This window comes from Cinclus cinclus, chromosome 4, assembly GCF_963662255.1.
Source record: "Cinclus cinclus chromosome 4, bCinCin1.1, whole genome shotgun sequence".
Taxonomy (NCBI): Eukaryota; Metazoa; Chordata; class Aves; order Passeriformes; family Cinclidae; genus Cinclus; species Cinclus cinclus.
In genome coordinates this window covers 8235922-8263687 of record NC_085049.1, presented here as the reverse complement: position 1 = coordinate 8263687, position 27766 = coordinate 8235922, and the positions used below count along the sequence as shown (strand labels likewise).

The 27766-nt window shown below is 37.7% G+C and overlaps 1 protein-coding gene across 1 annotated transcript in view; it reads right to left on the bottom strand.

The window, feature by feature from the left end:
* COG5 (component of oligomeric golgi complex 5) overlaps positions 1–27766 on the bottom strand; it is a 180098-nt gene that overhangs the window by 48225 nt on the left and 104107 nt on the right. The window contains exons 8-10 of the mRNA XM_062491605.1: positions 13655–13820; positions 12471–12583; positions 12299–12376 (exon numbers count right to left, since the gene is read on the bottom strand). Coding sequence (XP_062347589.1) covers positions 12299–12376; positions 12471–12583; positions 13655–13820 — 357 coding nt within the window. The remainder of the gene's footprint in view (positions 1–12298; positions 12377–12470; positions 12584–13654; positions 13821–27766) is intronic.

The following is a 27766-nucleotide window of genomic DNA, read 5'->3' as shown; positions in this document are numbered from 1 at the left end:
TTCAAATTTAGAACATGAAAACTACTATAAAACAAATGGCCTTTCACCTCAAGTATAAATTAATTTGTTTTCATATTCTCTATCCCAACCTGGAACTAATGTTGTCTGTTGAGCATAGTAACTCAATTCAAATTCCAGTAACTCAATTCAAATTCTAAATAATCTAATGGAGGTGGAAAAATTCTTAGAGAGCACTTTCAAACAACTCTCTTTTTCATTAGTGTAATTACCATCTACATCTCTGTCTCAGCAGAAAACACAGTGATTAAAGAGTCCAGAAAACAAATATGGGTGTACCCCTCCATATCAACATCTCCATCTTAATTGTCAGGGTCAACATTGTGACAAGGGTAACATGGGATGACATTTTATGTTGTGGAAATACATAACTTTTCTATGTATCACTTTATACATATATACATGCACATTTGCATAGGTAGCCACAGACAAACCAATTAGCCTCTGCTCATTAGCTTGTGTCTTCTGATCTGGGAGAATGGTGTACAACAATTGTATCAGAATTTTGTAGTGAACAAGGCCCTCATGGCTCAGCTAGCCAACTGCATTATGTATGAGGAAAGACAGAAGGGAAAAGCTTCATGAAAAAGTCAAGTAATATTTCCTACTGACTGACTGCTCAGTCAAAAATTTTCAGGGGAAAAAAAATGAATGCCCTGTTTTTGAACAAACTAAAATCACTATCTACAGAGTGCTGGTTGCTTTTATAACATATGATAGGAGATCTCAGTTTGTCCAATGCTGAGATGCAGTCTCCCTGGAGGTGAAATATAGCTGCTGATTAATGGCACAGAGAAGACCACGTAAGAGTTTGTGGCAGGAACTAGAGAATACCATTGCCTACGTGTACACCAGGGGGTATTTAAGTGGGTGGACTGTAGCTACCAAAACTGGAATACAGCAAGGCATTAGCATTAGATACTTCTGAGGGAGTAAAAAAGTGCCATATGCAACCATGAGCATGCAGAAACAATTTATTTTGTTTAAATCTGTAATTTCTTTTGCTTACACATTAATTCAAGATATTACTTTTGAAAGTACATTTAAGTCTCTCACTGCTCGTTTTCTTAAATAATGTATTCTAATAAGGATTAGATTTGTTAGATTTATGAGAATTATAATTTAACTGCTTAAAATGCAACATGCAATTCCATCTGACAATAATCAATACTAGAAAATTACACAGAAAGGGCAGCAAAAGGAGTGTTTTTCTCCAGCAGGAAATTAAAGGAATATCTCTTCTACTGGACAACTTCTTCTAGGACTTAAAAAGAGAGGCAGGAGGAAGCTGGAAGAGGACAAGGCAGTTCTGCTTGCTTGAAATGTACACAGCAAATCTACTGGCTCATCTTAATGTAATGGAAAGTTTATAAGCCTTCCCCTGTGCTTCACATACAGCATTGTGAGCAGCAAACCACAGTATCAGAAAGTAATTGCTCTTTTGGGCCTTTTGCTTTCAGAAAACTAAAATCAAGTAGCTAAAATGACCTTCTTGTCATCTTCCCATTTGTAATTAATGAATACAGTCCTCCTCCACACCTACACCAAATATCCTCAGTGGTAGATAACGTATGGGAGCATTGGGTACATCCACATTAGGGATTCAATGTGTAGATAGGGCTCTTTTTGGTCTAAATCTGCCTTGTGTCTAATACTTGTCTTGCAGAATGCACTGAAATGTGCTAGCAGACTAACTTCCACTATTCAAGGAATACATTACCTCATAATTAATTTAAAAAGAACAACTTCTGCAATTAAATAGCTTTTTGCAGCATATAGTAATATATGTGTAAAATAACCCACAAGGATGTACTAATATTTCTATCAATTAATATTCTGAGACTTTAAATCAGGAATTTTCCATTTCTCTTGCTTCTGAAAATGAAATAGAACTGAGAGATGTTAAATTATTTACACCCCCTCCAAAATAAAAGTGCTTGCTTTGAAATCTAGTCACAAGCAGATTAACATCTTGTGATACAATCCCTTGTAGCAGGAGCAGCTGACAAGATGAGTAATGAACTGCATCCGATTATCTTTTCAGCTCTGTAGCAATCATTTTCCAACAGCTTCCTGTGCCATAACCAACAACACTGGAAAAAGGTCATTGTTCTGTCATGTTGTCCCCCCACCCAGTGCATGTGTTTAACAACACAGAGAGCACATAAACCTTTGGAAGCTACAAGGTGTTATTATCAGGCACAAAGCTGTTTCAGGTGCATACTGTGCACATAGAAAACCTACATAAAACATTGAGACACAACTGAAAGTCTCCCAGAAGTAAATTATTGCACTTTAGCATAAAATAAAACATTATTCCCTCTTGTCACGCGATACGTTTTTCCTTCAACAAAAGAACCTTAACTGTAATTGACGGTATCTAAAACTCAAGATAGGCAAGATTCAGGTTGACATGTACATATTTTCCCCATCGTGAAATATAACCAAATTAAATCTATGAACATTCAGTGCAAGCAATTGTAAGACTAAAACGGCAAAACAGAACTTTCCCCCCAAACCGGATCCATTAAACACAGCATTTTTGAATTAATGTACTGTCTGTTTCCAGCTTCATTTTGATCTCACAGCACAGAAAATCTGCACATAAATCATACTTTGTACCACTACAAAATGGTGGAGAAGTAAGATTAGCCACAGAACTGGCTATTTTCTAATAAATATCTGTCATGAAAATGCTCAAATGTCTAAAATACACTTACATAAACTAATACCTACCAACCCAAACTCTAAATTAAAAATACTGTCGCTGTTGTTCCTGTGACCAGTGACCACTTCATTCCCCAAAACTGAACAGCTGAGCAGGTACTTACATGATTTAGTAGCCCCCATGCAATTCCTTAGGTAGTGCAAGACAGTTTAGATCTGTCCTCCTCTTGTTAATTCTTCATTTTCAGAAATGAACTGAACAACTGCCCAGTAACATACACTAGAGTAACCCTCTGTTATTCTGGCCTGCTGGACAGCTGGCCACAACCAGGGGAATGGAAAGATACTTCTGAAAGATGTAAAGACTATTAGCACTTAGCTACTATCAAATATGTTATTTCTAGGTAACCTGCTTGCATCTGTGTAGAGTAAAATAGAAAAACACAACAACCAGACTGCACTCTGGCCCAGCCACTGTAATTTCCCCCTTTTTCACACTGTTTAAAAATTTGGTACACAGTCACACATACTATTCACAGAGGAATTACTTGATCATGGAAATTATACCCATAAATCAGACAAAATATGTCCAGCAGGCTAGACCACAAATAGTGATGTATTTTCTCAGCAGTGGGGCTCACTTTATTGTGCATGTGAATGGAACAAAGTTTATCCTTATTGAAATAACAGACGGAGGTAGTTTGACTTCCATGGTATATCTTATGTTAAACCAAAAATGTGTTTAAGTGCTTTGCTGAATCAGGGCCATAACTAGCAATCCACTAAAAATATTTTCACTTTGTGTGACTATTTAATTTCAACTATTACTATAAAGTCACTATTGTCAATACTCAGCACAAACAGTAAAACAGTGTGCAACTTTCCCATATACAGCAGGTTTTAGATGAAACATTTAAGATCGTATGATAGCATCACAGAGTCACAAAATGAACTAGGTTGGAAAAGACCTTTGAGATCATCAAGTCTACCCTATGAGTTAACACCACCTTGTCAACTAAACATAGCACTGAGTGCCACATCCAGTCTTTTTTTTTTAAACACCTCCAGGGATGCTGATTCCACCACCTCCTTGGGCAGCCCATTCCAATGGCCAGTCACTCTTCTTGTGAAGAACTTTTTCCCAACGTTCAGCCTAAACTTCCTCTGATGCAGCTTAATAACACTGCATAAGGGCAGTGCCGGGAGACATTTGGATAGTGCTATTTCTTTCTGCTCTCTGTCCCAGGAACTCCATAAGGTTCATGCCAGACCATTCCTCCACATTCCTCCAGTCTTCTGAGGTCCCTCTTGATGGCAGCATGACCCTCTGGAGCATCAGCCACTACTCCCAGTTTTGTGTCATCAGCAAACCTGCGCAGGGTACACTCTGGCCCATCATCCAGATCACTAATGAAAGTCTCAAAACGGAACTGGACCTGGTATTGGCCCACTGTGGGGGTACTCTACTGACCACATGCTACACTTTGCACCACTGATCACCACTTTCTGGGCCTGGTCATTCAGCTGAGCCATTCATGATTAATCCCACACTGATAAAAAGATGAGTTTGAGAACACAGTGTAACTGTGAGAGTCTGCAGACTCAGTCACCTTCTAAGCAATGACTGGTGGTAAGGAAGGGATTTAGATCAGTACTCTTTTACTGGTATGGAATGAATGGGGAGGAGGGATTTATACTTGTCTATTTTTTTTCAGTAGTCCTTTTATCTTTAGTGCATGGTATTACAGCACCTAAGCAGACTTGCTAATAGTGTGAAGCAATGCTATTATTCAGATTGATGCATTGACTGCATAGATTTGAAATTTAGATTCAATGTTCCCTGCTCGCAAGATTATAGAAGAAACTACAGACTGACACAATTCATGTGCTAAACCTTTTCTCACTCACATAAAAACGACTAGTTTTCCCAGTTCAAAAAATACAGCCCATTTGCACTAACAGCTACTAGTAAGTTAACAAACCATTGAACAGTAGTGAGCTGAGTACCAGTATCATCAAGGGACAGACATTAGAAGATCTGTATTCATTGGTACTATACAATAATATTAATGCTAAAGCCTTGAAAACTGATTTCAAGTCTCCTCAAACATAAAACCAACTTACTTCATTTTAAAAACCTATATCAAACCACTAATTAGCTTTGCTATTATTGAAATGAAATTAAATCTATTTTGCTCTGTTCTTATTATAACAACTATTTAGTATCTGACATTAAATCTAAATTCAAGGAATGAGAATGAATATACCACCCTTCTTCAGTATTAGACAAGAATATAAGAAGATGCTGAAGGGACATATATTTATTTTTACAAATGTCTCTATTTCCTCCACACTGTAAATTTAGAACTTAATGAGTATAATTTCCCATCTGTGAATTATCATATTTGTGTGTGTCTAAAATAGCTATTTTAACATTCAAATAATAAATGTGACCCACTGATTCTAAACTGGCTCCTACTTCACGACAACCACTTCCAACTAATTTTTCCCTGTAGAAATTTTGATAGTTTTGAGTAGAATGTGAAAACCATCTTTATTGTGATGCCTCTTTGAAATGTAAAACAATATAGTGAATATTACCATGCAGCTAGTTGCTGCAGGCTCCTGAAATCAGGCTTTGCATACTAATACATACAGTGTTTTCTATCTGTAATCAAACGCGCCGCCATGGAGAAATACGGGACTTGTGAATGTTGCTCTAAAAACAGAGACGTTTAAAGGACAGTCTAAATATTTTTTCCACCAACAAAGCAACAATGCAAATGATTTAACAATTTTGTACAGCAAGATCTTATGGGATAGAAATAAGGAAATCTATTTGCACTATTTCTATAGCAACGTAATTGTCAAATGTTAACTGTTAGACTGTGAACAAAAAGCCATCATCTTCAGTAATGCAATTAATCAGTAAAGAAAAGACAAATTCTAAGTGTGTCTTCAATAACCCTTTTCTATATCCTTAAATTAGTCAGGATTAAATTTCTTAAAATAAGAGTTAATTTAAATTTCTAATGTTGTTTACATTACACATTACAGGTTCAGAGATGTCAATAAATGACACAGTGATTTTAAAAATGACCTTGATTTTTTTGTTTTACTGCAGGGCACAGAATTTCATTACACTGGGTTGATCAGTTTATATCCAAGGTGTAATAGTTTGTAGACTTCCAGCAGTAGTGCAACATTTAAAAAAGGTCTCTTTATGGAAGTCACAAAAGAAACAAAAGCTGTTTTGCTTTATTTCTCAAAAACCTTCTTGACTAGAAAATAAAGACTCTGCATTTCATAGAATATTGGAATTTGTAAGTGTTTCCTCAGAAAAAACTAATTTGTAAGGAACAAAAATACCTAGATATCAAACAGTGCCCTATATCTTCAAAACTACTTAAAACATTAATTAATCCTCCCATATTCCTGCAAGATAACTATCAACTGGAAAAAAATGAACTTAGTATTCAGAAGCCAGTAATGACTCCAGGGATTTGACAGCTTTCTTCTACCCAGAGAAGTGATTTAGTATGTACAGCTTCAATTCAAACTATGCTTTCACCTTGACTATGCCATACCCCCTCCAAGGATGAAAGGATGGTAACAGGTTTGTTGCCAGGTCCATGCAGGCTGGACCTGTTCAGGTAAGATTGACAAGAATGATGATAAAAGGCAGCATGTCTGGTAAATGTATTTCTTCTCCAATGGCAAGCTGACTGAAAACCAACCAATTTAATAATTTGCAACGCCTTGGAATGCCTTTTGCAACTGCAGAGTGCTTGGAGTCAGGGCTTTGTGGTTTTCTGAACCCTAATCCTAGGTGGAACCCTAAATCTAAGCAAAGCAGTAAAAGCCTCATGGGGTTTTCAAGCAGAAAGATGTGGAAGGAGACATGCCGTGCAAGTCCTGTGTTCCACTTGGCATGGCTTTTGAAAGTGCAGAGTGCTTGGTGCTCTGGGTTTTGTGGTTTTCTGAATCCTAACCCTACGAGGAACCCTAACCCTTGGCAAAGCAGTAAAAGCAGCCTTAGGTTCAGGCTGGTGCCAAGCAGAAAGATGTAGAGGGAGCCATGTTGTGGCAGTCCTGTGCTCCCCCTGGTATGTCTTTTGTAGCTGCAAGGTCCCTGGAACTCTGGGCTTTGTGGTTTTCTGAACCCTAATGCTAGATGGAACCCTAAACCTGGGCAGAATCCTAACCCTAGGCAGAGGAGTAAAAGCCTCATGGGAGTGAGACTGGTGCTAAACAAAAAGATGTGGACAGAGCCATGTTGTGGCAGTCTTGTGTTCCCCTTGGAATGCCTTGTGTAGCTGCAGAGTGCTTGGAGCTTGTAGGCTTTGTGGTTATCTGTACCCTAACCCTAGGCATTAACCCTAACTCAAGGAATAACCCCAACCCAAGGTGGAGAGTAAAAGCCTCACAGAGGTGAGGCTGGTGCCAAGCAGAAATGCATGGAGGGAGCCATGTTGTGGTAGACTTGTGTTCCCCTTGGAATGCCTTGTGTAGCTGCAGAGTGCTTGGAGCTGCAGGCTTTGTGGTTTTCTGAACCCTCACCCTAGAAGGAACCCTAACCCTAGGTGTAACGCTAACGCTACATGTAACTGTAATCCTAGGTGGAGCAGTAAAAGCAGCCTTGGGCACCAGCAGGCTGTGCCAAGCAGAAAGATGTGGAGGGAGCCATGCTGTGGAAGTCTTGTGTTCCCCTTAGAATGCCTTTTGAAACTACAAAGTTCTTGGAGCTCTGGGCTTTGTGGTTTTCTGAACCCTAACCTTCGGTGTAACGGTAACCCGAGGCAGTGCAGTTAAAGCCTCATGGGTGTGAGGCTGGTGTCAAGCAGAAAGATGTGGAGGGAGCCATGCTGTGGCAGTCCTGCGTTCCCCTTGGCATGCCTTTTGTAGCTGCATGGTCCCTTACTGACGTGCAATTTGTACAAACACCACCAAACGAGAAGTGAAAAAGAACAAAGGTCATTATTAACTACTAACCTACACAACCTCCACACCATCCCTTTTCTTCACAGCTGCACATTTCTGTCAGAGAAACAGAATTAAAGCTCTACAGAAATCGTAGTGCCATTAGAAAACCATTGCACAGGCTCTCACCCTCCCATGTGAATTAGAATCAAATTACTTTTAGTATGGCTGTCTGGGAACACAGATCCATTCAAATGAGAATTGGGACTTTTAACTGGTATGATCTTCTTGGCTCTTTAAGAGTCCTCAAAAATCCTGCAAGTGAATTCAGCAGGGCAATTTCAGTTTGTAGATCTGAAACAAAAAGCGTCACAGATATTTTGGGAACCAAAAACCTGCTCATCCACCTGTGTTTAGATCTTCACAAAGTACCTCATTATTGCTTAAATAACAAACAGAAATCACAGAAGAAATGATGTGCAAGTAAGCCAATTCTGCTTATACAAAAATTACTGAAAAATAAATCATATACTTGTAATAATTGGTTAAAACCATACTATTTCCTGAATTCACAGAGGACAATAATTGGATTATCTTTCAAATTATTCCACTTAGAATTTTTTTAAAATTGCGTCACCTGAATGTGAATATGTGATGGTAGTTGCAAATAATTACAAAGCGGCAACATTTTAATGAGTTTGGACAGAAAGCACAAATAAGAAGGTGAAATATAAGTACACTCTGTCAATAAACATCTGTATTTTCCATTTATTTTCTTTATCTTATGTAATGCTGAGGACGTTTCTTTCTGTATCGTTAACACCTCATATTGCCAGTGTTGACAACTCAGGAAAAAAGCCTGCTTACTCACCAAACATTCATCAGCAGAAGCAATGATAAGAGCCCTCCACAAAGTACATAATAACACTCCCTACAACTCGCAGCTCCCTTTTTTACCCGCAGGCTTACGTAAACGACAGGGTTTGTGATGTGCCTTGGTTGCAAACAGAACACCCGAAGGCGAGCAAGGGCAGGGCTGCCTGTACCTTTCTGCCCAGTGGAGAGACCCCAGCTCATCCTTTCTACTGACCACCCCAACACACCCCCTTAAAAATTATTTGCTGCTTTTCAGGCTGCTTTTCTCTTTGCAGAACTGTTCCTTGATGCCTAGATAGGAGTGAAGGACTCAAAATAGATGAGGATCAAAGATCATTTTCAAGTCTTTTACATGGGGCTAAGAGGGACTCTTATCTCTAATTAGGAAGGTGGCTGTCACAGAAAGATATGTTCAGCTGTGATTTACACTGAAGTCGATAGTAGTTTAGACATTACAACAGCTGAGGAAGGATTAGTCACTACACATGGAAATAGAGAAGCAATAAAGCAGAATAAACTGAAGTAACCCATTAGCTCTCTGAAGGTGAATTAAGCAATTGAAAAAGGTGATATAAATAACCAGTCACAAGGTGAAGAAAAATATCAAATTAACATTATTTAAATTTTATTTGTAATTTTAATTTTTACCCTTAAAATTTTGACAGCATTAACCCAACCTTTTAAAAAATGTACACAATGAAAGCTCTATTCATTTTCCCCCAAAACTAGAAATCAGAACTCCATGAATTCTGAATTCTTTTAGTACTCTTCAACTAAAATCTAGTCATTAAAGACCATTTATTCTTACATGAAACCCACAAAATGTCCACTCAACTGTATTTCTCCTTTAAACAGTTAATATATCTGTTAAAAAATTAAATCTGCAATTTAAATATGTCAACATTAATAATGAATAGAGAGTTCATGACTAGTATGAAATGAAGCAGTTTTTAGAAGGTACTATGAGTGCATGATTTCTTTTCAGAATTGCCTCAATTTCATACTGCAACAAAGGAAAAATATCAAAGTCTAGATCTACAAAGAGAAGAAGTGAAAAAATGTGCAGTGTAAATTTAATGTCCAGAGTCTTCCATGATTCTCATTAAACCTGAGACTGTTACTTAACACTTGGCCACATCTAAAACTGGTAAAAACTGGAAGGGAATTCTCTAGGAGAAACCATAGGATAGAAGAAATGCAGGTGTTGTCATTGCCCTCTTGCTGAACTGCAGTATTTTAAAATTCCCAAGTTCTGTACCTCAGTTTCTTCATCTGTCAGGTTTTGTTTCTTTTTTTTTTTTTTTAACAGAGACTTTTTGTGTAACCTTTAATTAATTAGCTGGTGCTTTTAAAACTATATTTTTGGATACAACATGATACAACACTACTAAATATTATTATGGTAACAGGTAATTAGAAAGCTGGAAAGCACACGTTTGAGATCATAATGCAAAATTAGAAAAACTGCAGGCTGTGCTATCTGTGAAGAGAAAAGACTCAAAAAACCCCCAATGGAAAAAGAGAATGATGACTGAAAAAAAAAGGCAAGTAGCTTCCTTGCTATTAAAGGACTTGTGCTTTAAAAAGGCTGGATCTCCTCCTCTCTTATGCTTCCTAGGATGATACTTGCACTGCAGTAATCAAAACAAGGAAGCAGATGGACAGGCAAAGTGGTACTGCAGCTGCTGCAGAAGATGACTGTAATAATAATGTTGACATCAGTAACAGTAATTAGTGCACAGACTGTAGAGTGGATGATTCCTTTTCCTATCTTCTGGAGTGAGCATGCTGCTCTAGCAAACGGGTACAATGTTAGTACCTTTGGTTTGTTTTATTAATTTGCTCAGTTTATTAATGAAATTGAATACAATAAAGAAAATCCAACTTCTCTCCCTCTCCAGAACGCTTGCTGAGGAAAGCACATTTCAGTTTAACAAAAAATGGAATCTTCATTAGCAAATGGCAAAATACCAATTTCTAATTTATATCTAAACCAATTCATACTCTCCCATCTGTACTTACACTCCTGATTTCAGAAGCATGCAGCACGTGTCTGGTTCTGTCTGAACAAGAGCTCAACTCTTTGGTGTGACCCATGGGCAGCCTGGTGCCACATCTTTTTCAAGAGACACCAGAACAAATGGTTGACTGTGACAATGTCCAATAGAAACACGGTGCTGTACTGAACCATTTCAGGCAAGAAGCAAGTCAAGCATCTGTGCCATGAGCAGTACTGTGCCAAGCTGAGAGAGTTCTGCTAGCAGAACATCAGATAAGGATGTACCACTCCTCCCTAGCTGCCCCACTGAGAATGACTATGTCCAGCCTGGCACTATAATACTACACCAAAACACCCACAGAAGAGCAAAGTAATTGGAAGAGTGACAGCTGTGGAAAGATCCATAGATGCGTTTTATTTGCAAAATAAGACTTTTCACTTAGATGCAATCCTGAAGTATGAACTTTAAGGGAAAGAAGGGTAATCAGAGAAATCACGGAACATGCTTAGCATAAGACAACCCAGTAAGTTTTTTTAGTTTCTAATGAGTTTTCCTTACCCTGCTTCCACTGAAATTCATTCTCCCTGCTCATTTAGTTTCCAAGATGATAAAATATTTCCTTTGGCTTCCCTCTATTGTCAGCCTCAAAAACTGGAAAAACACCCATTTCAGTTGTTGAAAAACTCCTGTTCAAGTGATGCTTTACAAGAGGGAAGAGTGGAAGTGAGAAGGATGGGCACTGGGTAGGAGCCACTCATGAACATGAACAGATCATTTACCTAAGCTCCCTTTCCATCCAAAATCTTCCTTTCAGCATTTCTGGTCTGTCTCCAGGTTTCTATGTTTCTCCCTAAACACGCTGATCCACTGAAGGGCTGATCCACCCAGGCAGCAATAGGTATTTTTTGACAGATCAAAGTTTTTTTAATTAAGAAAATATGCTAAAAGTTTATAAACTTTTTGAAGGGGGCTGTGGATTTTATTTTTTTTGTTTGGTTGTTTTTTAGCTGTTGTGGTTTGCTTCTTTTTGCTTGTTTTAACACAGAAAGAGAAACTTCAAGTGCCTCACAGAAAAGCAATGCTCTCTGCAACATCTCCTGGAGGGGGGCTTAAGAGACAGATAAAGCCTGTATTTAACCTTATTTGCTTTCACTGTTGAGAAGACCATGTTTGCATATAAAGAGCTCTCTCAAGTTATTTCAAACACTAAGTCCATGTAATTAAAAATCCAGTTATACACTTGGAAAGAAATGTCAAGAGGAACACATCTTTTGTTTTTGCTCTCTTCTACTAAGGTAGATGAGACAGTTTCAGTAGTCCTGTTCCTACCACTGAAGGAGACCATTAATCAAGTTATTCCAAATATGAATAAAAAACAATGCAAATGAATGGAAAATAATAGGTACTCAAAAGAACAGCCATGATTATTTTTCAAGAGAGAAATTGTCAAGAAGTGAGAAACAGATGGCTGAAAATGATAGATGAAGACACATTCTCCTATGCAAACTAACAGATTTAATTAATTACTCAAATCACATGGTATTATGGAATGACATTAATGATCCATACAGTGGTGCCTTATCAGCTGCCTTTTAAAGAAAACAAAAGAAATTACAACAAAATGAACATGTTTACATCCTACAGATATAACCCACAGACCACAAATATATCCTTCAATGTTAGTTTGGGTTTCAACACTTTCTCATCAATTTAATAAAAAAAATTATGGAACTGTAAAATTGTAAACAAACTCATTCTCTCAACACATTTTTCTTAGGAGATTTACTAAAGTATATTCAGCTAAATTAAAACTTTACCTTAACTATCTCCTCTATGAAGCAGACATGTGACACAGGATCTCTTTTTTTTGCCAATACTTTCTGCAAATGCTGCACCTGTAAGAGAGAATTTATTGAGAGGGAAAGTGACATCTAAATTCTTACATCCAAAATTGAATGATGAGATGAACAGGAATTAGGTGCAGAGTACCTGTCCACAAGCAGCACAGATCTGATCCATGAGTTTCTCCATGTTTGTCCAGAGGGCTGCTCGAAAAGCTGCTGTGTTCCCAGGTGTTGGCATAGCAGCTCTACCAGGGCCACCTAAATGGTTTTTAAACATACACAGCACCACACTTCAGCTTCCACAAATGAAAATTAAAATATTGGACATATAGATCTCTATGCACTTTGACAGATACTGGGGTTTTTTAAGCCAAAGCAGCCTAAAATACCTTCAGAACAGAACTCTGTTAATGGCCTCAGTTGTCTCAACTGAGAAGCTGACTGAACTCTGATGTTCAGTGGGGATACTTCATGCTCATGACTGTTACCAATTCAGACCTCCACAGAAACACCACAGTAATGCCAATGAACAGTTTTGCAGGATGCAAGAGCAAAGTGAAGAGAGACAGAGCAGCTGAGAAAAATACAGCTATACCAGCTTAGGACTTAAATGCATAGACAAACTGCTAAAAAAAGTGATATTCCAGCTGAAGGGCATGCAGCTTCTAAACAACCACTTAACTTAAGAGAAGATGAATTTCTGTATTATGCCATTGGTTATAGTTCTGGATCCCTCCCTTGTTGCATGACTTTAAAAAAAAAATGAATGTTTGTAGCACCAAATCTGCCTGCTCACTGAATTCCTCGGTATTTTTTGGTATCTGAGCTAACTGGGAACTAAATGTTTAATAGTGCAACATTTCTTCATGTTGAATAGTCTGCTTTGAAACAATTTCCACCTGGCAAAAGCATAGCAATGTACTTGTAGGTTTCTTCCATTGATTGCAAATAATTTCAACCTGCAATCTTCCCACCAACACAAAGAAAGTAGAATTTGGAGTCATCTTTCCATGAGAAACAGCTAAGAAAATGCTATAAAGTTGTAACCTAATGAGGACAATTTTCTGGGCAAGTTAGGAAGGAGCAGCAGGGAGGAATAATGGAAAAGCCTCCAAGCCAAATATCAAGCAGACACGATTTTGCCAAATTAAATGTTTTAAAATTAAATGTTTTCTGAGATATGCCTAGTCCCACCCTCTACTGGCTAAAGCAAGCAGGGAAACGTTTCTAGAAAGGGCTTGGATGTGAGAGTTTCTTCCATTTTATAACATACTGTACTCCTATAAAAAAGAATCAATTGTCATTCTCTGCAAAACAAGTATCACACACCTCTTGTGACTGTTTGAGATGATTGGGTCAACACTTTGATATCCAGAGCATTCTTTATGTTCTCTTCCAGTGCTGTGCAGTATCCTTCCACCACATTAGCAATGGTATCCTTCAAAGTCCCAAGATTATGGAAAACCTGAAGAGCAGTTCCCACTTGAGTAGGATTCTGAAGAAAGAAGATATAAAAAAATAACAATTATCTTTAACTTTACTATTGAGATGTTTCATCTATGAGAAGACATCATTTCAGTGGGCAAGTTCATCTTTTAAGTTCAGACTGCTAATTCATTTTGTTTAAGTTACTGGCATCCTTACTGCATAACAGAGAACAGAGGGTGAAGGACAGGACTGTTCTCCTCTGATCTCTGAGCAATGCTTTGCTTAGATCCTTTTGGTGCTATCTTCTGCATATGAATGGAAAGAAAGGAACTGGAAGCACTGCTGGCAGTATCTAACCCGGGGTGGGTTATCAGCGACTGATCTTCAGTAATCCTGGGGTTAGTTACATCATAGCTGTATTCAGCTATGGTGTGGTTAGCAATGCTGCTTTAACTTGCAGGGCTTGTTACACCACTGTCAGTTAAGCCCCAAATAGTTAACTAAATGTGATACAGGCTTTTAAAAAGTACTAACAAAAGATAAGAAGAAGCAAGCAGGTCAAGCCCTTACTATGCAAAATTTAAGCTTGTATTTGTCCATTTCTATTTCTAAGGCTGACAATAACTTCATTTTCCTCACAGCAGAACTAAAAAATAAAGCAATGCAGTGATTATTTCCCCAAACTTGCAAAAAAACCCAACCAACCAACCAAACAAAAAATCCAAAACAAAACAAAAAAACCCCCAAAACAAACCCAAAAAAACCTCACATCCAGGTCCACTATTTAAGAGACCTCTGATAAAGATTGAATCTGATGATAATTCCACTAAGCAACATTAAACACTGGCATGGGTGCTATTTAGCAAGAGAAAAGCCTCAAATTCTCAAATTATTCCCTTTGAAAACTAAGCACTGTCATCTATACACTGAATACTGCTTTTTAAATTAACATTCACAAGCAATTAGTGGAGGGGGCAATCAACACATTTGAAATGAAGTCTTTTGTCATTTGTATTGAGTCACTTCTGCCAGCAGTAACGAACACGGTCTGACAGAAATGCTGGGAGTCAGACTGGACAAAAGCATCTGAGACCATCAGCACTTCCCATTGCAAAGCCCACTTCGGCTTTGGCCATGGTACAGCTACTGAGCTGAGGATGCACTTGCTGGTACATCCACCTATGGCAACAGGATTTCTGATCTGCTGGCAAACAACGTGGTCTCCTCAAACCCAATGTGTCAGAGGTCACATCCCTATAGCTGCACATTCGTGCCACTTTTTCTAGGGCTCCTACAAGATCACAACCACAGTTAAAGCAGAAAAAGCCAGATCCCATCTTCTTTCCCAGCTCCAATGAGGAGTTCCCAGGTTTAGTGGAAAGCAAAGGAATATTAGGCATGTATTATGGTTTGCAGACCTTATACTAACTGTACCGGTTTCTTTTTCCAAACAGTGTGGGAGTTAATGAGCATTCCCAGCATAGTATTACGGGTCTGGGACTTGTAGGTTTAGTTTTTTGACAACTGGGTATGCTGTAAAATTTCTAAGCATCCTGTGGGTGTGCTTGTGGAGGTGGGAAAGTAAGCCATAAAGACTGGAAGATTAATGGGATGTCAGAAAATGAAGAGTACTATAATGCAAGGAGGGAATTTGGGGACAGAATGAACAAGAGAAAGAAAATATAAATGGGAAGAGGACTGGGAATAGAATGAAAATACTCTGGCAGAAAGAAAGAGAATGAAACTGAAAGGAAGAAAAGGTAGAAAAGACACACCTCATTTACCAGCCTTTCCCAAACTGTTCTAATTTCTACAGACTACTTACACAGTTATGAAACCAGGTAGACAGTGAGTAATACAAAATCAATACCTTACTATTACTACAAGAGCACTCAACTAGATTTCAGTCAGGCTCTAATGTTCATATATTAAATAATAAAAATATAAAACAGCATCAAAAGGTGAGCTGGGCACTATCCACCCTTAAATAATCAATGGCCAGATACTTATTTTCCTGACAAACAGGCAATATAGGCACTCATAATTGCAGGCAAAAGAATCAATCTTCGAGCTCCCACATCACAGTTTAGCAAACTAACTCTGCAGCTAATGGGCAAGAAAGACACTAAAACATACTCCAAGAGAGCCTGAGCTGTATTTCAAAAGAACTGGTTTTAGCCAGAAGTTTCAAACCAAAACACTTAATTATGGAAACCCACTATTCAAAGTATCTTCCAAATCTAGTACCAAAATTAAAATCATAATGGAACAAAGATTATGCAGGTGGCCTATTTATTATTTGTTTTAAATTGTGGACATGGCCACAGACAGAGGGCTTCTAGCTCATGTATTCATCTTGTATGGAATTAAGAGACATATCAAATCCCTGACAATGCAGAACAAAGTGTATTATTTTATTTGATTCATACACAGTAATTTTCTCACCTCAGGAAACACTTTTTGTTTCATATGCCCCAGACAGGCTATGTAACAGTTCATTGTTGGTTTATGACTAATCCTAACAGAATGGAAATTTTTATGCACAGCTAGTTTCTAGGTTTAGACAGTATGTTAAAAAAAAATAAAGCCCCACTTGGGACAAAAATTATGTGAAAAGAAAATGCTGAAAAGCAGGATGGAAATGAATCATTATAATTTAAGGCTTGCATATACATCTCAAAATTAAACTGTTCATCCTTAATACACACTGGACAATAAGTTGACAGCCAGTATTTCAGAATTTGCTACTACTTATAGATTTTATTGATAAGAATTTTTTCTGTAATATTGTCCTTCTACCTGAGAAGCTTAAAGCTAGATAGTTCTGAGATTTGAAAGGCTGCCATAATTTTTATCAAGAGGAAAGCATGTATGTTTGAAGTTAAAAAGAACTCACGACAATAGTGATCTACAAAGGAAAATGGAATCATATCAGAGAATAATATTCAGAATAGCTATCCAACAGGAACAAGATGGAAAATAATATAATTACTTTTGAGATGGAATTTAATGAGTTCATTAGCATTATTTTATAACCAAGTTGTCTGCCACTGCAGGCAAAGACACTTAGCAATTTTAAAATGCTCTCCTTAGAATCTCTGTCTGTAAAAATCTGTACGCTTGGCATAAATTTCAAGCTACAGCAATCAAGAGAGTAGAGGGCAAAGAAAAACAGAAGAGCATTTAGTAAGTAATGTGTTAGCAATACAGTATTATCTAAGTGCATAAACACAAGAATACACAAGTGAAGTAAAAATATGACCCCACGAAGTGTAGGGCAACAATACCTACTCAAAAAGTAACTACAGTGATCTTCAGATTGCAAAAATTATTATGAATTAGTGAGTTAAGGAGAGATGGCATTAAACCCACCAATAATACCCTTCTCCATTCAAAGCACTTCTTCGTCTGGAAAGTCACAACATAGTATGTTACAGATACATGGAAACTAAATTCCACAAATGTAAGAGCTTAAGAAGACTCAGTGAGTAATCAGCTCAACATATGAAGAAAATAAAAGAAAAATAAACATCATCAAAAAACTACTTCTACCATGAAACAAGTCTCACAAATATTTTAAAACATCTAAGTTTCTCAGTATCCATCAGACATCACAGTTTGGTCAGAAGGTTGAAACCAGTCACCGCTTGAAAAAAAGACATGGGTATTTCAATTTATGCTTTTGCAAAACAGGTACTCATTCAGCAGAAACTATGAAGAGATGTTCACACCAAATGTATTTACTCATTTTCTCTATGAATGAGAATAATTCAGTTTATTGACATAATTTCTGATTAATTTTACCCCATCCCATTCCATTTGATTCTGTAGATGATCACAGACAAGTAAAAAAGTAAGTGTCATGCAGTCATTAGTATGAATGTGTTTTTGTGGTTTTTTTTCACAATTACATCATGTGGTTGCTTCAAAGAGCAGGTGACTGTACTTAAAAACCCAGGAGATGCTGTCCAGGCCAGCATGACAGTTGCAATCATTCTCAGAGCACAACCCCATTTGGTCACTTCCTTTCCCACAAAGATAACAACCCTGTTAAGACTAAACAGAAATTAAAGATGTAAATAAATATATCTTACATTTCTAATTTAAAAGTATCTCCCAGGATGGAACCAAACAATTTTGTTTTGTCAACTGCCAATAATGCAATTATTTTCTAAGGGCCAAGATTGTAGTGTTTTATTTTATGATTGCCACTAGTATTATCAGAATAATCTTCTGAAAGCATGGCTAAGGGAAGAGCAATAATCTTTTTCATCATTACAAATACAGCTTGAACAAGCAAACCTGCTCCTCACAAGGGAGTGGGGTGATGACACTGAGCTAATTTGGTGATAGGAAGGTTCCTAGCATAAGGCTGAATCAAAAAAAAGAATCTTGTATGACGGGCAAAACGAATGGTTCAAGTGCTACAAACACAGCTTCCAAACTTACATTCCACCTTCTCAGGGTACAGGATTCACTATGTGGATCATCTTCTCTACCTAGATCTGTCTTAGGGAATCTCACATCATTATTTCTTTATCCAGTACAAATCTGTCCTAAGATCCTGTGCCACAGGGTTTTCACCTGTGATGACTATCAACTTCCTTCTCAGAAATGTGTTAATTGGCAAAAATATTCATGGTCAGTACTATCTGAGAAAATTACTACTACTTTCATGAAGAAGCAGTGTTACAAATGTAATTAATTGTTAACTTGCAGTTAAATTTCCCAAGTACCTGCACCACCAATCATAAGAACAGCTCTCCAAGGAAATATTATTTTACAGTACAGTTTGGAAGGACCACATACAGAGAAGTCAAATTTGGATTAGTCCTTCACTTAGAAATTATGTTCCATAGTTACTAATGTAGAAAATGACATTTCTATTTTGCTTATTAAATCAGACCAGTGGCTCTGACTGAAAATCTTTATCATTCTGCAGAGAACAGATAACCCTGTTCAGGAGAAGCTGTTGCAGAAACCCAAAAGAAAATTTTCACTGCTGACAGACAGACAGATACATAACTCAACAGCTGTGATTTCAGTGTGCTGTCACATCATTACCTCTTATGCAAAACATACACCATGTCCCATACACAAGTAGCAAAAGTGTAGCACAGCTAAAAAATAATTATATACATTGCTTAGTTGCAGGAAGATCTGTAATTACTAGTAAGTCCAGGAACCACTTAAACAGAATGATCTGACAACATGGTGAGCAAGGAATACTACAGCATTCCCTAACCATAAATGGAAAAGGAATAATCAGCACTGAAACACAACAATCCCAGAACAGGATGCACACTGAAATAACCAAACTTGTAAACTAATGTATACTCTCTGACAAGGAATACAAAAGACTATTGTAGTCCTTACAGAGTAAGTGCAAAAACAGTTTCCAGATTATACTTCTGAGTATCTTTGACTGACATTTAGTATTGACTAATTTAATTTGACAAAAGATTTGCTATATTGGGAACTAGTTCACTTACTTTATAAGTTTACTTCATACAGCTCCTTTTGTGTGTAGGAGATAGCAGTTTGAATTTCCAACACAGCACAGCTTTACAAGGTCCAAAAAAGACTGTTGAGAGGCTAAAAATCCCCTGACAGATGCTCCTTTACAGTGTTTGCCCCTTCTCCCCTCTCACTACTATTACAACATTCTGCCTCCTTCCAATAATTTACTGATAAAAAACGTGACAAGTACTACTCGAAGACCAAATGATTGAGAAAGTTTTGCAAGCACTTGCAGCTACCCAGTTCTTAGTCATCTCTTACAGACACCAGAAGTGAAAAAATGGAAAGTAACCCCAGGAAAAGCTTCAGTTTAATTTAAAGAGCTCAAGCAGGTAAACAGCGAAGAAAACTTGGTGACCTAAGTCACAGTCAAGGCAAAATGACCTATTAAGAAGATTTAATAACTTAGTAAGAATGGTTGGAATTCTTGCTTTGAGGTATAACTCAGCTAATTTTAATTGTAGAAAAAGTAACAAAAAACTAAAAGTAGAAATTAAATGCCAATGAAATTCAGTTTCAGTCTAAAAACAGTATTTTATTCCCTTTCCAAATATCCATGCCTAAAAGAAATTAATTGATATATCACTACTCCTAAAAATGAACCTACTTAGGGAAGCTCATCTCTGTGTTCATTATCACCCCATCTGTCTTTTACTCTGCTGATCTCTAAAACCTGAGCATTAAATGAAAAGGTCAAATTGACAATGTAAAGCCAGAGAATACAAGTTTCTTTCTAATGATATCCCATATCTTCCTGTTTTGGCCTTTGCAGTGTTAGGGGGAGTGAGAGGTTAAAATGTTATGATTTATTATAGAAATATCATAGGTAATGAGCATAGGTAATACTGATGTAACACATTGACTAGATCAGAAAAGAACATTTAAGCCTTGAGAGGCAAGAGTCCCAAAGCCAAACATTTAAATATGCTTAGGTTTATAACATCTACCTTCTGTGAGCCCATGTTTGAATTACACCTCTTTTGGTAGAAGGACTTTCACATATAAGGGGAACAGCCACAAAGCAGTTATAAACCTCATCATGCCCTCAAATTGGGTTATCATTTTGTTTCTTAGAATAACAAGAAGGAAATAGCAAGAAGCATTGCACTACAAAGGTTGAGGAGGGAAAAAAAAAACAAAACAAAAAGAAACAGTAGCAATAAAATACTAGAAAGCAAAGAAACACGATTTTTCAACACAGCTAAATAGCTTGCCAAAACACTTATTCACCATAATAGTGTAATCAAAGCAACAGATGGCTAAGAGCTAATGGGACAGAGAGGCATCAGGAACTGTTGTAAAGAATTATCTCATGAAACATCAAGCAATGTTCCAAAGTTTACCAAGCCTCAGGCTATCAACGTGACAGCAATTTCAAAGAAAGTATCTGGTGATAGCATAGGGTTAAAATGTTTCCAAAATCATGGGAATTGTATAGATTCAGGGCATGGTAAGAAAAGTTGGGTCTGGTAGGCCTGGGAATGGGAACTAGGCCCTGGGAAAGGGAACTAAGCCCTGGGAACGAATTAGATCAGGTGAAACTGCACCTGCGTAATCATCATACGATAAATTATATTATTGTTTGGTAGTTGAATACAGTTATTGTTTAATTGTAACAAGAATCATGAGAAAAGGTGTTTGAGGGACCTGATGAAAATTATAAGAATTCATGCCTGGATAAGATCAATGTATACAATAGAACAATATGGGTTTAATAATTAATATATAGTTATATAACAAAAAGGGTATAAAAACATGTTCATCTCGAATCCATGTCGGAGTCAGATTTGGGTTTGTACCGCGGCTCCCAGAACTCTTCAATAAAAGCACCTGCATATAATCATCCTGTGATTATGTATTTCCACACTAACATTTTGGCATCCCAGATGGGACCTTGTGAGCGCTGCTGAGGACCCCACGACCCGACCGCACTCCAGCCGGCACAGAGGGATTCTCAGGGAGCCCGTCGGCACCGGGACCCTGCCGCTCACAACGTCCCCTGGAGAAAGGTAAGGTGCTTTTAATCTGGTCTGGTTGCCTGCCAGTTAGACATGGTGAAAGCTGCCTGTGGTTAGGCTAAGGAATTCCTGGTATTGCCTCGGCACCGTCCATCAGTCAGTCGAGAAAGCGTTGCAGGTTCGGCATCAGTGGTCTATTGTAGCTGTAACATGGAGAAGTTTAAGTGGATTTTGGGTGGCAATGCACCCATACTGCACACTTCTCCTTTGTTCTTATTTGGAAGGAAGGTAATTTTGGGCAAGAGTTACGTAAGGTCAAGTTGATTGATTATTGTAACACTTGGTGGCCAAAATATGTCTTGCATATAGAATAAAAAAAAATAAAAAAAGGAGATGAAAAAAAGGAAAACATGGCCAAAAAATGGGTCTTTGCAATCTGACATGATTTCACAGTTATTGATGTTTTGTAAACAGGAAGGGAGATTGGATGAAGTTCCATACGTTGGTTTGTTTTTCTATTTGCAGGAAAAACCAGAGTGGCTGGCTGAGTATGGGTTAATGATTGTTAAAGTACCTGAAAACAGTAAGTGCATGCATTGTATCCACGGTTAGTGTTGTTTAGAACACCTGGCATTGGATGAAAGTTTATATAGGAAAACGATATGTATGGTGAATTGCTGGTAGCCCTCATGGCATCAATGGAATCTGACCCTACCTCACCTGGCCCTATTTCACCTGACCCACTTACACCCCCCCTGCTGAAAGCCACCCTCCTCCCTCACTTACTCCTGCTCAGGGATACCCTCCTCCCTCACTTACTCCTGCTCAGGGATACCCTCCTCTCCCACCAATGCCTCCTTCGCCTGCTCCTGTCTTCCTGTACCCTCTCTGCCGTCTTCACCCATCCCTCCTTCCCCAGAAAATGACCAAGATGTAACTGTGATACAGAGACATGGGGAGGGTGCAAAAGGAGCAGATAGTAGTGGGAGCGATGAAGATAAACCACTAACCCTGATAGCTCATCGGACACGATCGAAATTAGCCCCGGCCTGGTCTAAAACAAGAGAGGGTTTATTAAGATTAGGCAGACAAAAGAGAACTGTAACTGCGCCTTTGAGAGAAGTAGTGGGAGTGTACGGACCAGTTTTTGTAAAGGTACTCTTTTCCCCAGGAGATTTAGTAATTTGGAAGCAGTCAGCTGCAACTTACAGAGAAAACCCTGATAAAGTGGCCAGAGTAGTGAAAGTGATTATGAAAACTCAAAATCCGGACCGGGATGACATCCAAATTATATTAGATACTCTAATGGACTCTAACAAAAAGGAAATGGTAGTTAGAGCAGCCAGGGAAAGGATGAGAGAAGAAATTCGCAATGGCCTAGTAACAGGGACTTTGGATTATAACTTTCCTACCGAGGACCCATTGTGGGATCCTAGTGGCCCATCTGGAATGGATATGATGGGGCGGGGGAAATATCGAGGATGGATCCAGGTGGAGGGGGATCAGGGTGCCATGCCTGGAGCTGTGAATTGGTCCAAATTACATGAGATCAGGCAAGAAAGGGGGGGAGTATCCAGCTGCCTTTTTGGAAGGACTTGGAGAAGCAGCCAGGAAATATACTGACCTCTGGGTAGATGCAGACAGGTGAAATTTCAGCTTGCTCTTGTCTTTCTTGGCCAGTCATGGGATGACACTGGGAGAGGGTTGCAGAGACTGGAAAGGAGGGGGAGTTAAGAAGTTTGGACAGGTTGCTTGAGGTCATTTGGAAGGTTTATAACAATAGAGAAAAAGAGGTTAACAAGTAGCAGGGGTGAAATCCCTTGGCAATAGTACAAGGAAATTCAAGAGGAGGTGCTAGAAGCAGCCAAGGCAGAATTATCCCACTTCTGAGGACAGACCAGCTAGATTGACTAACCCATAACAATTACAAATTTTATCCTACAAAGCATTATTTTAGAGTGTAGGAAGTGTATAAAGAATGGAAATGATACAAAGTTAAAAAAACTAGTCAGGCAACGTGGAAATGGGGGCTTCTGAGCAAAATCAAGCTTAAAATGCTTCTCTCACCTCTTACACAATTTGACCAATCTCTAAAGCCTTAACAGATAACAAACAAGTTCCCATCTGAAGATGTGGCTTCTCTATTAAAGACAACAGCTGTCCCTTTCTGATGAAGTTTACAGAGCAGAAGGCGAAACTGCAGCACCCCTCCTGTCCTTTTGCAACCCTGACTTGCACTTGCTGATTCAAGTCCAATTACTGAAGAACAGAAGTATAAGGACACAAAATATCATTATTGATTTTGGTATTTGGACAAAAGCTTGTCCAAAGATGTTGAAGATGTTTTCTTCCACCTCACAATATCATTATGTATGTGTTCACTCCATTAGATGGTTCAACAGAGCCATTACAAAACAGAAACATCAAGTTTCACTTTTAACTCAGTCTTAATAATTAAAATTAGGAATTAGCTGCTGAAGGGCTGTAACATGTTTTTTTTCTCTTTACAAAAAAAAAAAAATAATCCTATCTCAGAAAAAATTTCCTTTAAATTGTATGCTCTGAATGATTTAAATATCTACCAAAAGCCATCTGGGCTTTCTTGTTCTCCTTCAAGTCTTTGGAAGATAATAATTACCTATACAAGTGACAACATCACATTTCTGGAATCTGTGCATATGCTGTCAACAGCCCTGAAGTGCCCACAGGTATTTAAAAAGGAATGAACTTTAAGAAGCTGTTTTACTTTACATTGTTTTTAGCTAATATTTTCATACTCAACTACAGACACCCATCAAGGTCAGATTTGCTGTTGGATAGAATTTTAAAACATTTTTTTTTCTTCTTAATACAAAATTCAAATTCATTGTAGCACACACTTAGAGGAAAGTCTACAGATAATTTGGTGAAGAACTGTAGGTTGCCAGGACTGCTAGAGAAGCCCTAATCCACCTGCTTGCTCAAAGGTGGGCTTACCACACCAGGCTGCTCAGGAATGAGCCAGAAGACACTCTTCCTCCCATTTTCCCTTCCTAGTTCTTCTTACAGTTCCTGGAGAATGCAACAATGGATTTGTACACTCATTTTTATCAAGTTTTGCTGAGGCCAGCTTGAAAGAGAGCAAGTGCATGGATACACCCAAATATGTCTTCAATGCTGGCAGTGTTACCCACACCCTGACAGCAATCTAAGCCTTTCAAGTCCTCTTGTAAATTTGTCCCCTGGGAGAAGCATGACAAAACTGACCTCTTTTTGTTACAGATTCTACATTTATAGGAATAGATTGCATATTTCTAGGCTTAAAAAAAAAAACAACAAACCAAAAAACAAAACAACAGTCCCTTTACAAATGGGCAAAGCTATATCATACAGAAACTCTACTATGAAGGAAAAAAATCTGAAGTTCTCTGAAGAAAAATAAATACCGTACTTAGCTTTGCCTGCAATTAACATAGACACTGTGATCCAGTTCAGCCACTGAAAAAAGGCAATCCCCACCCCTCACTTCGGCTGTCAGCCAGCAATGCATCCTGAAACCTTCACACAAATGGGAACTTACTGGGGCTGCTGCCTGCAAAACAACAGAAGGGAGGCAAAAGAGAAGAATATGCAGCTGAGTGCACCTCTTCTTCCACACAGACATTATTCAACACCCAAGAACTGCAGTATTTTGATGCAAGATTTCTCCTTTCTAATGCCACATACTGTTCAGTTCCCTATGTTATTTGAAGCTTATCCAAAGCTTTTAATCTTTTTGTTACCATAAATATAACAACGTACAATAACGCAGAATTTCATGTGCCGCTGAGTAGCAGATCAAGAACACGATGAAGCATTGATTTTTTTTCTGAGAGGATTAAGACAGAGCAGATTTCTAACCTGAGAAAGAGGCAAAACGAATTATATTATCTTATTTAGATGAGTATCATGGCTAGTCGATCATATTTTTCACTCTGCTCTATGCAGATGTGGCTTATTAATGCTTTGTATGTTCTCCTTGGCTCACCTAATTGCATTACTGCAGAACCTGTTAACAATCAACAGTCAACAGTACAAACCACAAATAGAATTACAGTCTGGGAGAGGCGTTTAACAATAACATACTATCTTATCTGGAGAGAAAGAACCTCAGTGTAGCTTTAGTTTTGAAGAGACACAGATACACAAAGTAAAAATTTAAAAGGCTGGGATGGATTATACAGAGATCTAGCCAAAGTCCACATCATTCTCTGCTCAGTTGCATCCCCGGAATTTAGCAGAATTTCATATATGCTGTTCAACTGTGAGTATCTAAAGCAAATCAGAAATATTTTACATAAAACCCTTAAATGGACTTAGGACTTTGGAAGACAACTTTATTTAACCTCATTATATAAAGATTAAGCCCATGTAATCAAAACACTGCAACGTCTGATAAAGAAAAACCTTCATGGTTCCCATTTGAGTCTTACCTCAACTGTTTTCAACAAGATCTAATCTTAGCTTACCTTTCTGCATCTGTAGCAATGCAAACACCATTTCCTTATTTCACTGCTTACCTTATCCATCCTCCAGCCATTCTCAGTCTTGTACTCAGAACAGCTCTTTCCATACTTATCTTTCTCTTTGGAGTTACCTTCAAATCCTAAACTTAGTTTCCAGTTTCTGTACTGACACACAGTGTTCCCAGTCTCCTTCATTCTACCCCTGCACTATATTTTATTTACAAAGCCTTTCACAGCTGAGCAGTTCATAGCAGTGACCCAAGCCTCTCTGCATATAAATAGATGAATCAATCATCATATTTGCATTAAATACCTCAAAAGTACTAGAATCAGATACATTCTTGCCCTTGTAGGTATTAGCTAAACTTAGTGCAGTTTCAGTTTCTCACTGTGGTCAGAGCTGTCCAAGACATAACAGTTGACAGTTTTCCAGTCCAGAGAAAACACCTAAACAGATGGACAACCAGAACATAGAAACAGACTATGCAAAAGCCTCTAATTTAAAATAACTTCTGTCTGCAAAGAAAGCTGAACTCAATATTATTAAACATTCCTGTGTTTTCATGACGGATATTCTAGGAGGAGTCATTTTTTAATGATCACAAATGACATTTACAAATTGGTATGAAACCAAACTAAGTGTTTCATATTTCAAAATAACTAGTCTCAATAAGGAGATCTAAAACACAAGGTAATTTTTAATAGCTTTCTAAGGTATTCTGACTTTTTTTCATCCTCACACGCACACTGCATCACTACTAATTCCTCAGAATTCGTTATTACCTAAAATTTTTGGAACAGTAATGCCATCTGAATTCTTCAAAAAGCATTATCTAAGTTAATATGTATTTATAACATCAACTACAACGGAAGATTAAGTTTTCATGTTTAGTTGACAAGGGGCCAAATTAATTGATATGAATCTCTGAAGAAAAGGACCAGAAGTGAATTTAAAAATTATCCAGCTGATCCTCACATAAAATCATCACTAAAGAGAATACAAAGCTTTCGGCAAACAGCTAAGTGGTGATTCATAACAGAGTGAAGGGATATAAAACATTAATGACTTCTCAATTTTCACCTCTTACTTTACCATAAAAGACAGTTATATAAAAATATTGTTCAGATCAGATGCATTTTCAGGAATACCTATTTACAGAAACTGTTTATAAACCACTTTCTTGCACTATCATAAAAACAGAAGCAGAAATTATGAGATTAGCAGGGCCACAAAATAATAAATCCTTACAAATAAACACTGGAAAGTGAAGGCTATTTGTTGTGCTGCACTGAAAATTGCAATAAAGTACTTGCAAATACTCCATTATCCAGTCACAGATTTTCGGTTTAATTCTGCATTTATGAGTCACAAACACCTACACAGAAAAAAGAAAGAAAGAAAGAAAAAAAAACCCAGACACATAACCTGTCAATCCACTTTGATTAACCATTTAGAAAGGCTAGGAGCAGGGAAGAGTTTTAACTTATATAAAAATACCATGTCAGCTGGACATCAATTGCATTAAGCTTCCTAAATTACCTCTATACAGGGCAAGTGCACAATGGCAAAGTGATATAAAGCTTTCTGTATCACAGAGCAGACAAAGTCTGCACAATCCCATAATCTGTTTCTAATTCTGTATACATCCTTTAATAAATACACACAGACTCATCAAAATCTGAAAGATCAGAATCTCACAGGACAAAAGAGACTACCACCATGTCTATTATTGTCAAGGCTTTGTAACTCTGAAGTAGAAAGTTTATGACAAAATGTGAAAATACAACCTTTGTCAATTTTTGAAAAAAAAAAAATTTATCTAAATTTACACACTATGAAAAATAAATTTACTAGTTCAGAGCAATTTCTCCACCAAAAAGCCTTTTTCTCCCTTTATAATTCTTTAAGAACAGCAACATTTTTTATATTTAAAAGAAAAGTCTTCCTTATGTTCCTTCTCTGTTTATTAGATAATGCTTTCCAATACTTCCAGCAGCAACAAACATGACCACCAAACATTATAAAATATACACAGGAACTTCAGTGACCA